At 39.7% G+C, this 13,060-nt stretch overlaps 1 protein-coding gene across 1 annotated transcript in view; it reads left to right on the top strand.

The window, feature by feature from the left end:
- TTN (titin) overlaps nt 1-13,060 on the top strand; it is a 275,748-nt gene that overhangs the window by 90,965 nt on the left and 171,723 nt on the right. Inside the window, exons 82-99 of the mRNA XM_069577076.1 lie at nt 20-298; nt 397-675; nt 814-1,101; nt 1,243-1,530; nt 2,805-3,086; nt 3,537-3,815; nt 4,362-4,643; nt 4,751-5,029; nt 5,729-6,016; nt 6,127-6,405; nt 6,519-6,797; nt 6,887-7,165; nt 7,894-8,181; nt 8,318-8,605; nt 9,141-9,431; nt 11,150-11,437; nt 12,160-12,252; nt 12,373-12,658. Of these exons, the coding sequence (XP_069433177.1) occupies nt 20-298; nt 397-675; nt 814-1,101; nt 1,243-1,530; nt 2,805-3,086; nt 3,537-3,815; nt 4,362-4,643; nt 4,751-5,029; nt 5,729-6,016; nt 6,127-6,405; nt 6,519-6,797; nt 6,887-7,165; nt 7,894-8,181; nt 8,318-8,605; nt 9,141-9,431; nt 11,150-11,437; nt 12,160-12,252; nt 12,373-12,658 (4,915 nt within the window). The remainder of the gene's footprint in view (nt 1-19; nt 299-396; nt 676-813; nt 1,102-1,242; nt 1,531-2,804; nt 3,087-3,536; nt 3,816-4,361; nt 4,644-4,750; nt 5,030-5,728; nt 6,017-6,126; nt 6,406-6,518; nt 6,798-6,886; nt 7,166-7,893; nt 8,182-8,317; nt 8,606-9,140; nt 9,432-11,149; nt 11,438-12,159; nt 12,253-12,372; nt 12,659-13,060) is intronic.

The raw sequence follows: 13,060 nt of genomic DNA on the forward strand, positions 1-13,060 counted from the left end.
CTGTGTTTTCTCCTCATAGAACCGGCCACCTTTGTGAAAAGATTGGCCGATTTCAGTGTCGAGACAGGAAATCCCATCGTTCTTGAGGCCACGTTTACGGGTACACCTCCCATCTCGGTGAGCTGGATGAAGAATGAGTTTGCCCTTACACAGTCTCAGAATTGTAGTATCACCATGACAGAAAAATCTACCATCCTGGAAATCCTCGAGAGCACAATAGAGGATTATGCACAATACAGTTGCCTAATAGAAAATGAGGCCGGTCAAGATATTTGTGATGCTGTGGTGTCTGTCTTAGGTGTGTTGACAGTTACCTCCTCTTATTGCTCCCTTTTTCTTTCTTTCCAAACATCCTCTTTTAGTTAGAGTGACTGATTATCATCCTTTCTACCTCAGAACCGCCTTATTTCATTGAGCCTCTGGAACACGTGGAAGCAGTCATCGGAGAACCTATAACTTTACAGTGTAAAGTGGATGGAACCCCAGAAATCAGAATTTCTTGGTATAAAGAACACACAAAGCTACGATCAGCTCCTGCATATAAAATGCAATTCAAAAATAACGTTGCCTCCTTGGTGATCAACAAAGTGGATCACAGTGACGTGGGAGAATATACCTGCAAGGCAGAAAACATTGTGGGAGCAGTGGCTTCTTCGTCCGTGCTTGTTATCAAAGGTGATGATGGTTTTCTCTACAAGCCTCACTGTGTGTTACAGATCCATTTTCTTAAAAACCTCACAATGTTAATGGGTTGAAATACGCCATGGTTGTTTTCTCTCTTGTAAATAAGGATTGTCTATAACTTCTTTACAGAGCGCAAACTTCCACCTTCCTTTGCAAGAAAACTGAAGGATGTTCAGGAGACTCTTGGCTTCCCAGTTGCATTTGAATGCCGCATCAATGGCTCAGAACCTCTCCAAGTGTCTTGGTACAAGGACGGGGTACTTTTGAAAGATGATGCTAATCTGCAAACATCTTTTGTTCACAATGTAGCAACTCTTCAGATTTTGCAAACTGACCAGAGTCACGTTGGTCAGTACAATTGCTCGGCTTCGAATCCCCTTGGGACTGCCTCATCCAGTGCGAAGCTCATCCTCTTAGGTGAGTAACGCATCACATGACCTCTTCATTATAAAGCAGTTTCACTGCACCCAACCAGCAAGGACTGGTGCAACTTAGTGTCTGCTCCACGTCTGAGAGCATGAAAACTGAAGTCACCGTGTTGCTCTTCATTCTTTCCAGAGCATGAAGTACCTCCTTTCTTTGACCTCAAGCCTGTGTCAGTAGACCTGGCTCTTGGAGAAAGTGGTTCTTTCAAATGTCATGTAACTGGAACTGCACCAATCAAAATCACTTGGGCTAAAGATAACCGAGAGATTCGTCCTGGAGGCAACTACAAGATGACTTTGGTTGAAAATACTGCCACTCTGACGGTTCTGAAAATAGGCAAAGGCGATGCTGGGCAGTACACCTGCTATGCAAGCAATGTCGCCGGAAAAGACTCTTGTTCTGCTCATCTGGGTGTGCAAGGTACTTGTTGGAGCGAAGTAGTGAGGGCTCATTTCAACTTCTGACACGATAGGAGGAAGTGTGTACTTGAAAGATGTGTTTAGGACTAGGGTTTGGGAATTGGAAGTGATTCAGCAAATCTAGGGTCTTCTAAATGGGAGCAAGTTTTTAATTAAAAAATTATATATATATATATTTAAAAAAACTAGTCAAACATGGACTGAGGGCCCATGTACAATGGCTGAAAATAGAGACTAGAGAGAGAACAGGAACTTTTCACAGAATTGTAAGATAATCCAAGTTTGAAAGAAACTATCTTTGGACAATAAAAGGAAGTTGTCTCGAATGATATATTTTTCCACAGTAGTTTGTAAATTAATGGTTTTGTTCCTCACCTCAAACTGTAAAGCCCTTCAAGAAGAGTCAGATTGTGTCAAATTCTTCTCTTCTGTTAGCCTCACTTAAATAATAGTGGAAGTCAGGGGACTGGAGAGTACATTAATATCTTACATCATGGAAGGCAACCATGTCTCAATGTAGCAAAAACAATTCCTGTCTGCTGTGGTCAGAAATTAACTCAGTGAGCTGCTGGTCTAACTCATGAGAGCATTTTTAAAGACTTTTTGTGGTGATAGTTTATAAATAACTTGAAATTTAAATAGAGTCATATTCAGCAGCCCAGGTGCCCTGTGACATATTGCTAATTATTTTATCTCCCTAAACTTGAATTTGCTGATTCAGTTAATGAAGAAAGTATTGCTCTCCCCACTTCAAAGGGCTTTCATAGAGGTTGAAGAAATATCTATTAAAGTCCTATAGGAGAAAATAGCACTTTAAAATATTAAGATATCTGAGCCAGTTTTGCTACTCTGACTCTTCCTGGCACATAACTGATATCTCAGCAGCCATAGGAAATGACAGACCTATGCTGATTCACATACAAGAAAGTAATCAGATGCTCTTAATCCCTGTAAACCATAGAATGCTTTCACCAACAGATACACACTCTGCCTCTGATCTTGCACAAAGAAGTGATTCTTTTGCTGGTAGGAGGATTGCACAAGGATTAATGTCTCTTCTTCCTTCCTTTTGCAATAATATTTGATGTGGGTCCTTACAAAAGTAAACACATTTTACTTGAGGATTTAGATTTCACCTACCTATTCTTTCTTGAACTGTAGCAAGTAAATATGTTTTCCAGCGCTAAAGACCTCTCTGTTTGAGTTTTCCCTTCATCCTGAATTATACGTGTCTTTCCCATCTCTTCCCTTGTGTTTTCTTTCTTGCTTCCATAGAACCGCCCAGGTTCATTAAGAAGCTAGAACCTTCAAGAATCGTGAAACAAGATGAATCTACAAGATACGAATGTAAAATAGGAGGGTCTCCAGAAATCAAAGTTTTATGGTACAAGGGCGAGACTGAAATTCAAGAGAGCAGTAAATTCCGAATGTCGTTCGTGGACTCAGTGGCAGTGTTGGAAATGCACGGGCTTAGTGTGGAAGACAGTGGAGATTACACCTGTGAGGCCTCCAATGCCGCCGGCAGTGCAAGCAGCACCACCTCCTTGAAAGTTAAAGGTCAGCTCTTATCTTTCTGTTTTGTAAATTGGGATATAATTGCTTTACAATGTCGTGTTTGTTTCTGCTGCACAACAGTGTGAATCAGCTATAAGTATACAAATATCCCCTCCTTCTTGAGCCCCATTCCCCATCCCACCCCTCTAGGTCATCCCAGAGCACCTAGTTGAGTTCCCTGTGCTATACAGCAGCTTCCCACTAGCTGTCTGGGACAAACTGGGAGAGTAGCATTTACCCATCTTTTATGTCTTGCACATCCTAGCTGTCCTCTCAATTCCCTGTTGGACTCTCCATCGAGGTTCTAAAAGTTTTAAAGGATATAATAGAAAATTAGATGTGATACTGTCTCTCTATGTTGGAATAGACAACTGATTTTTACTTGTAAATACATACTTAGAGAATACAGCCTAATTTCCCTTTCTTTCTAACTTGATTTTCTTCCAACTCTAGAACCACCCATTTTCCGCAAAAAGCCTCATCCCATTGAAACACTGAAAGGAGCTGATGTTCACCTTGAATGTGAGCTTCAGGGCACTCCCCCATTCCAAGTTTCATGGCATAAAGACAAGAGAGAACTTAGAAGTGGCAAGAAGTACAAGATCATGTCTGAGAACTTCCTGACGAGTATTCACATTCTGAGCGTCGACGCTGCAGACATTGGGGAGTATCAGTGTAAAGCCACGAATGATGTGGGGAGTGACACCTGTGTTGGTTCCATCACTCTGAAAGGTTAGAGTCACTTCAGCCTCTTGTGCTTACTGGTATTTTCCTTCTAACTTTAATACTCTGTTGACCCCTCAGCTCTTGCTCCATGCTTTTCCTCTAGTGTGCCTTCTACTTTCCCCCTTTCTCACTTCCTAAATCTTTTTATGTTTAGTGTGCATTTCAAATCCTACTAAGTACCCTTTTAAACAGTTTTCCCAATAGATTTTGATTGGATTAGAAAGCTAGACAGACAAAGGTCTTCAACTCCTTCTGCTTAACACAAACCCTAGGAGGGTTCCCTGGTGGTCTAGTGGTTAGGACACGACACTTTCACTTGGTGGCCCAGGATTCAGTCCCTGGTCAGGAGATTGAGATCCCACAAGCCTTATGGCAAGGCCAGAAAAGTACAAAATTCTGATGCATTCTTGCTCCCACTCACCAGAAATGCCTCTTTAAGAAATGGAAAGAGTGCGTGATCACTAGTTTGATTCCTGGCATTGATGGCTTTGAGGGAAATACTCTTAGACCCACACCTTTTAAATCTTTTTTTTTTTGCCCCCTTTTCATCAGCACCACCAAGATTTGTGACAAAGCCCAGTGATGTTTCTACCATCGTTGGTGAAGAAGTTCAGCTTCAGGCTACTCTTGAAGGCGCTGAGCCCATTTCCGTGGTGTGGTTCAAAGACAAGGGGGAGATCGTCAGAGAAAGTGACAACATATGGATCTCTTATTCAGAAAACACTGCAACCCTACAGTTTTCAAGAGCAGAAACAGCCAACGCTGGGAAATACACCTGTCAGATCAAAAACGATGCCGGAATGCAAGAATGTTTTGCCACGGTGTCCATCCTCGGTTAGTGCAGAGAGAATGTCATCATGAATACACTTACCAGTACCTGTGTCTTCTTTAGTTTTTCCATGGGATTTTAACACTTGAATGCAACTTATATCTCATTCCAGAGCCTGCAGCAATTGTGGAAAAGCCGGGATCCATAAAAGTGGCCACAGGAGACACGTGCACTTTGGAGTGCTCGGTCACCGGCACCCCCGAGCTCACGACCAGGTGGTTTAAGGATGGAAAAGAGCTGACAAGCGACAACAAATACAAAATCAGCTTCTTCAACAAAGTGTCTGGCCTTAAGATCATTAATGCGGCCCCCAGTGACAGTGGGGTGTACAGTTTTGAGGTGCAGAACCCTGTGGGCAAAGACAGCTGCACGGCCTCAGTGCAAGTTTCAGGTTGGTTGGTTGGGTTTTTGTTTCAGTGTTATTGTAGTATAGTTCCTGCTTTACATATATGTGTATGAGAAGCTCCATATTCTACTGTGTGACATGAGTCTCACATTCTGTGACAGCAAAATTAGAGGTAATCTGCCTATTCTGTTGTTGTTCAGTTGCTGAGCCATGTCTGACTCTTTGCAGCCCCATGGATTGTAGCATGCCCGGCTTCCCTGTCATTCACTATCTCCTGCATGCCAGGCTTCCCTGTCATTCACTATCTCCCAGAGCTTCCTCAAACTCATGTCAATTGAATCAACGATGCCATCCAGCCATCTCATTATAGAGATAGGAGAAAAGCAAGCCCCAAAGTTCTGTTCCTGTCTCTTGGAGGAATTACCACGATTCAGGGTGGTAGGAATAAAACTTAATTCCTGAGTAAGGAATAAGGATACTGTGGTTTTCTACTGTCAGTTATGGTGGAATAATTCTCCACATAATGATACACAGCAAAGAGAGACCAAAATTCCTAAGTCAACTAGTACATCTTGCCCATTGATTCTCAAGGCTTTCCATTGTGTGAAGCCTCAGGCAGTTCTTTGATACCCCCAGAAAAGAGCCAGATGGATCTAGGAATATTCCATCAAAAAGACAATAATTCTCTCTTCAAATCATTTTATAACTGAGGTCCCTTGTTTGTTTGATTTTTATCACATTCAGACCGAACTGTTCCTCCTTCATTCACAAGAAGATTGAAAGAGACAAATGGTCTGTCTGGTTCCTCGGTGGTAATGGAGTGTAAAGTCTATGGATCACCTCCAATCTCTGTCTCCTGGTTCCATGAAGGAAACGAGATTAGCATTGGAAGGAAATACCAGACCACCCTGACGGATAACACATGTGCTTTAACTGTGAACATGCTGGAAGAATCAGATGCTGGCAACTACACGTGTATAGCTACTAATGTGGCCGGTTCTGATGAGTGCAGTGCTCCTTTGACTGTGAGAGGTCAGTCAAAAATACAGTAAAATATAATTACATTTCATTATGCATTAAACATTTTTATAATCAAAATTCAAAATTGTTAACCTTTTTCTGATATGTGCTTTTTTGTTTAGAACCACCATCTTTTGTTCAGAAACCTGACCCCATGGATGTTTTAACTGGAACCAACGTAACCTTCACAAGCATCGTAAAAGGAACACCCCCTTTCAGTGTTAGCTGGTTCAAGGGCAGCACTGAACTAGTACCAGGGGACAGATGTAATGTGTCTTTGGAGGATTCAGTTGCTGAACTGGAGTTGTTTGATGTAGATACATCACAGAGCGGGGAGTATACCTGCATCGTTACTAATGAAGCTGGCAAAGTTTCTTGTACAACGCATCTCTACGTAAAAGGTTTGTTTGACTGCTATTCTGCATTTTTACAGTTAACATAGGTGAAGTACTAGATATCCCCATATCTATGTGTATATGTGTTTGATATCATATTTTCTATTTGTCTGCTATAGCCCCAGCCAGATTTGTAAAGAAGCTCAATGATTACAGCATAGAGAAAGGAAAACCTCTGATCCTAGAGGGTACATTCACTGGAACTCCTCCCATTTCCGTGACATGGAAGAAAAATGGCATAAACGTAACTCCATCTCAGAGGTGTAACATAACCACAACTGAAAAATCTGCGATCCTGGAAATCCCAAGCAGCACAGTGGAGGACGCAGGACAGTACAACTGTTACATTGAGAACACTTCTGGAAAAGACTCCTGTTCAGCACAGATCCTGATACTAGGTTCGTTGTGATTGCACTTTCCCATCTTTGCATACATATAGCCATCATGGCATGCCTCCTTCATGACTGATTCTCTCTCTTGGCTGTAGAACCACCATATTTTGTCAAGCAGTTGGAGCCTGTGAAGGTGACTGTTGGAGATTCTGCCTCTTTACAATGCCAGCTTGGTGGCACCCCTGAAATTGCAGTGTCCTGGTTTAAAGGAGATACAAAATTGAGACCTACGGCTACCTACAAGATGCATTTTAGGAACAACGTTGCTACACTGGTTTTCAACCAGGTTGATAGTAATGACAGCGGAGAATATATCTGCAGAGCTGAAAACAGTGTGGGAGAAGTTTCTTCATCAACTTTCCTGACTGTTCAAGGTGATTGCAATATTTTTAAAGTGAATGAATGTGTTTCTTTTAAAATATCTGGTGAGGGTTTTCTTTTTGGGAAAATCTTTCTAAATGCAAAGTTTTCTGCTTAAGTAGTTCTACCTACAAATTAGCAGATTATCTTTTTCGATCACCTTTACAGAGAGAAATAAAATGACTAAACCTTCAGTTAGAAGGATCATGCCATCATTTGCCCCTATAATTAAATCTTTAAGAAAAACAAATAAGCATATTTTTAAATCCCTACTCCCTGAGTGTCTCATTCAGATTGCTGGAAGGCAGTCTTAAAAAGGAAGAGAATCTGCTACATGCCAGAAATATACCTTAAACTAATCAGTTTTTCTATTGGCTTACATATTTTTATACCTGCCATGCATCAGTGTCAGTCACTCAGTCGTGTCTGACTCTTTGCAACCCCACGAACTGTAGCCCATCAGGCTCCTCTGTCCATGGGATTCTCCAGGCAAGAACACTGGAGTGGGCTGCCATTCCCTTCTCCGTACCATGCATCCGCATGCCATCAAGTTAAAACTTTTGCTTCAAAAATTTCCCTGCTTTTCCCTGAATCCAAGTTAATTCAAGAGTTGTGAATACCTCCTGATATCCTGATATTTTTATAGAAATTCCATTATCTAGGTAAACAATAATTGCAAGAAGAATATTCAGTAAATTCAAATTGTCCAGAAGTATTCATTACTTTAATTCTCTTCCTACAGAGCAAAAGCTTCCACCATCATTTTCTCGACAGTTGCGAGACATTCAGGAAACAGTTGGGCTGCCAGTTGTTTTTGAGTGCGCCATCAGCGGATCAGAACCTATCTCAGTGTCTTGGTTTAAAGATGGCAGGCCAGTGAAAGACAGCCCCAACGTACAAGCATCATTTTTAGATAATGTGGCCACTCTAAACATTTTTCAGACCGATCGGAGTTTTGCAGGCCAATATTCTTGCACAGCTACAAATCCTATAGGATCGGCTTCTTCCAGTGCCAGACTCATTCTCACAGGTGCGTGAATTCCTAAGCTTCTGTTTTTGTAAATAAACTTGTTAGAACCAAATTTGAAATTAGAGGAGGACGATCTGCGTGACCTAGGATGGTCAGGTATGAAGCCTGAAACCTTGTCTTTCTGCTGTCCTCCCAGAGGGGAAGAACCCCCCCTTCTTTGACATCCCTCTGGCCCCTGTGGATGCTGTGGTGGGAGAGAGTGCGGACTTTGAGTGCCACGTGACTGGGACACAGCCGATAAAGGTCGCCTGGGCTAAAGACAACAGAGAGATCCGAAGTGGTGGAAACTACCAGATTAGTTATGTGGAAAACAGTGCCCACCTGACCATCCTAAAAGTGGACAAAGGAGACTCTGGACAGTACACCTGCTATGCTGTCAATGAAGTGGGGAGGGACTCCTCTACAGCTCAGCTCAGTATAAAAGGTATCTTTGCATATCATAGCCTAAGTGTGCAGTTTTGTTAGAACAGATAATATTTAGGATTTCTTTTTCATTTAGGACATTTTTGAACCACTGACATTTAAAAAAAAGATGTTTCAGAAGAAATAAGTTTCTCTAGAAAAAAAAATGATCTTTTAAAATCTGCATTTCTCTAAAGTTTCTCTCTCCCTGCTTTTACTTTTCACAAATATCCGGTTCTGTAACTGGCCATAAGTTATTCTTATCATCCATCCTATAAATCAGAGAACAGTTTAAAATAAACTTGTTAAAACTGAAACATACAGCACTGTTAATCAGCTATATTCTGATATAAAGTAAATTTTTTAATTTAAAAATAAAAATAAATACAATAAACTTGTGGAGGGAGGCAAAATATTTAGGAACATTACACTAATATGCTGTATTTAGTTGGTCAGCATTGATTTTGAACTAAAATATGGCTTCTCTCTCTTGAAAAGCCTCCTATTAATAACCTACTTCTGGATTCCACTTCATATGTCCTTGAACTTTCTTACAGAGCGGCTGATCCCACCAAGTTTCACGAAAAAACTCTCAGAGACAGTAGAAGAAACAGAAGGGAATTCTTTCAAACTTGAGGGCCGTGTTGCTGGTTCCCAACCCATCTCTGTTGCTTGGTACAAAAATAACATAGAGATCCATCCAACGTCTAACTGTGAAATCACATTCAAGAACAACACACTTCTGCTGCAAATCAAGAGGGCAGGCATGGACGATGCCGGTTTGTACACGTGCAAAGTGTCGAATGATGCAGGCTCTGCTCTGTGTACATCTTCGATCATCATCAAAGGTGAGTCTCCTTGACTGCCCCAGCATGATGCGTGTTTCCTTACTGCCCATTAGACAGCCATGTGTGTTTCTTCTGACATCTCAACCTACTTCTGGATTCCAGATATATATTATTTAATTGGCTTGCTATAATCTCACTTATGTTTACTAAGATATATATATATATGTATTATTTGTAATTTAATTACATGGCCCAGCAAAGTAGGTGTCATATTATAGACTATATATCTTAGCTTGTAAATCACATCCCAAAATGTTGTCAGGTAGTTAGAAGTCTAAGGCTACTTTGAAATTCATGCATAAGTGACATACAAATTTTTATGAAGCACACTTGTTTTTAAATTTTGAAAAATTTTCATCATTGAATACTGTATTAGCTTTGCTTATTATGAAGTCTATCACATTCTGAAGCATTCTCTTTCCTAAGGATATTTCTAAAGCATTATGTCTAACATATATTGCCCAAAGCTTTTATCCTGTAAATGAATATTAATCTCATGCAAAAGGATGAAATTTACTCTAAGAGAAAAAATGGGTAGAAAGATGTATATCATTACAAATATACAGTCATAGCTTGAGGCAAAGAAATAGACTGTATTGTTTAAGGAGATTGTTTCAATCTGATCTTCTAACTGTAATGGCTTCATCCAGATGATTATGAGGCAGTTCATCAAAATCACTTTGCAATCTAACTTCATTGAACAGCTGGGAGTTAATTACCAACTCTGACCATCTAGCTGGCCATTTCAGGGTGCCCAGACAATAGGCTAATGTCATCAATAGATTAATATTACTAATAAGGTAATATCATTGAATTAACTTGTAATTCAGATTTTATCATTCACTTAATAGGACTTAAAGGCATTTAAACACATTTAGTAAGATGAAGAATATGTGCTTCGTGGTGGCTTTTATTCATGATTTACATTCATGATGGTTTTGCCACTGAGTAGATAGATAAATACTTTCTATAGAATTCTGAGGCTTTTTAATACATAGAATTTTAAAGAGTAAGGCATCAGAAGTTTTCATCTGTGCGATCATAAATGTTGCCTTATTCTTCTTAAATGTAGGTCTCAGAACCGTTCAGTAAAATCATTACATAGCACTGAGCTGTACAAAGCCTTCCTATCATGTTACTGATGTCGTCTTCATTGGTTTTCACTTGAGCACTGAGCTTCAACTCCTCACTCCTTTGGGCAAAGATTGGGTTTTTAAATGCTACTGTAGCTACATATAATAACTAAATCTGAACATCAAGGAAAATCACATATTAATATGTGGGTTCATGGATTACTCAAGTGTTGGCATTCTTTCCCAAAAGATGGCAAGCATTACATATCATGAGCAGAATTCTCCAACAGGCTCTTAGATTTTAGGGTTCAGTGAAAATACAGCGGCACGCAAGTTTGAGAGAATCAGTAGCAGACTGTGACACCGAAGTTTATAGTAACTGCCGGTGCGGTGTTCGTAGTGCTTAATCAGGACACAGTCACTTGGGTAATTCATGGGCAGCATGGCATCTGTTCTTTGCTTGTTTTTAAACCTTTTTCTGTTTTTAAAATCCAACACGTGTAACCAGTGTTTTCAGAAATAAAGGCACGTGATTCAATTCTACTAAGCAATCAGTGCTACCTGTTAGAGGCAAAACATTCTTTTCTGGAATTTAATACTGTTTTGTTTTTATGTTCCTCATGAAAATACCTTTTTTAATTCTAGAACCTAAGAAGCCACCTGTGTTTGATCAACACCTTACCCCAGTAACAGCAAGTGAAGGAGAATTTGTACAACTCAGCTGCCATGTCTGGGGATCAGAACCCATCAGGATCCAGTGGTTGAAGGCTGGCAGAGAAATAAAGCCCTCGGACAGATGCAGCTTCAGCTTTGCTAATGGGACTGCTGTGCTGGAACTGAAGGATGTGACTAAAGCAGATGCAGGAGATTATGTGTGTAAAGCTTCCAATGTGGCTGGAAGTGACACTTCCAAATCAAAAGTGACCATTAAAGGTACAGATTTCTTGACACTATTGTTCAGATTAACTGTTTATGTTTGCTGATTACAATTCAAGAATGAAATTAGATTTTTAGAAACATCAGTTACTGCTCATTTGCAATTTATAGCCTCTTCCCTGTAGTTGAAATACTAGATCATGTCATGACAGTAATTTCCATATGAATTTTCTGAAAGTACCCAAGCTCACCATCACATTTCTTGACACTTTTTTCCACCATATCCAAAACCATGACTAAATGGAGTTCCAGAAATGATCCTGTTTAATAATGTGACATAAGGTAGCCTGACTTGTTGTTGTTATTTTTAAGTCATTAAGTCATGTCCAACTCTTTGCAACTCCACGGACTGCTGCACACCAGGCTGCTTTGTCTTCCACTGTCTCCCAGAGTTTGTTCAAATTCATGTCAAGTTGCAATGCTAACTAATAATGTCAGATAGCCTGATAGTATATCCCTAAAGGAAATCTATGTAATGAAACCAAGTCTAGAGGTATAAAACTTGATGCTGTTGATGTGATTGTAGTTCAGTCTGCTTGCAGTAGCTGTAACTGGTTATAAATGTCTGTGAAATTGCATTATCTTCTGCAGTCCACTCATATAGAGTTCGTAATATCTGTGACATTGCCAAACTCTTAAAGTCTGCTTTTCAAAGAAAATTATTTGTTGCAATTTTAAGGTAATTGTGATAACAAAACATGTACATGTGTTTTTTTTAGACAAACCAGCTGCCGTCCCAGCAGCTAAGAAAGCAGCAGTAGATGGAAAACTCTTCTTCGTATCAGAACCTCAGAGTATCAGAGTTGTAGAAAGTAAGTACCTCGTGAAAAGTACATCTTCATCTATCTTGTACATTTTACTACCGATTTAATTTCAGAAAAACTGGTTTTGGAAGATTAAATTTTTATTGAATTGTTTTCATTGTTCCTTAGAAACCACTGCAACATTCATTGCAAAAGTGGGAGGTGACCCAATTCCAAATGTTAAGTGGACAAAAGGCAAATGGAGACAGCTGAACCAAGGAGGTCGAATACTGATCCACCAAAAAGGCGATGAAGCAAAACTGGAAATTAGAGACACCACAAAAACCGATTCTGGCTTATACCGATGTGTTGCATTTAATAAGCATGGTGAAATTGAAAGTAATGTTAATCTACAGGTGGATGAAAGGAAGAAACAAGAGAAAATTGAAGGAGATCTTAGAGCAATGCTGAAAAAGTAAGTTCCGTGAAACATCGGTTTTGGTAATATTCCCTTCATGGACTGTCCCCTCCAAGATTCAGATTGGGAAAGAAAATAAGCACATAGACGTTTTAACAGATAAGGAAATATAAAGAATTTGAGTGGAAGTTAGTGGTACCTTAATGTCAGTTTCTAAATAATCATCAGAAAGTTTTGAGAATGAAGTAAATTTTTACTAAAACTTTGAACAAAGGAAATGGCCTATAGATAAATCTGTGTCTAGACAGAAAATTTTTGGTTCTACATGTAATTTTCCTTACTCTGAATGGCTTTCTAGATCAACTGTTTTAAACATTTTTCATAATTACCAGTAATATCAATACCAATTATGTTTCATCATGATTAATCAATCAACATTTAATTTCTACACATTTCCCA

This window comes from Ovis canadensis, chromosome 2 (assembly GCF_042477335.2).
Source record: "Ovis canadensis isolate MfBH-ARS-UI-01 breed Bighorn chromosome 2, ARS-UI_OviCan_v2, whole genome shotgun sequence".
Taxonomy (NCBI): Eukaryota; Metazoa; Chordata; class Mammalia; order Artiodactyla; family Bovidae; genus Ovis; species Ovis canadensis.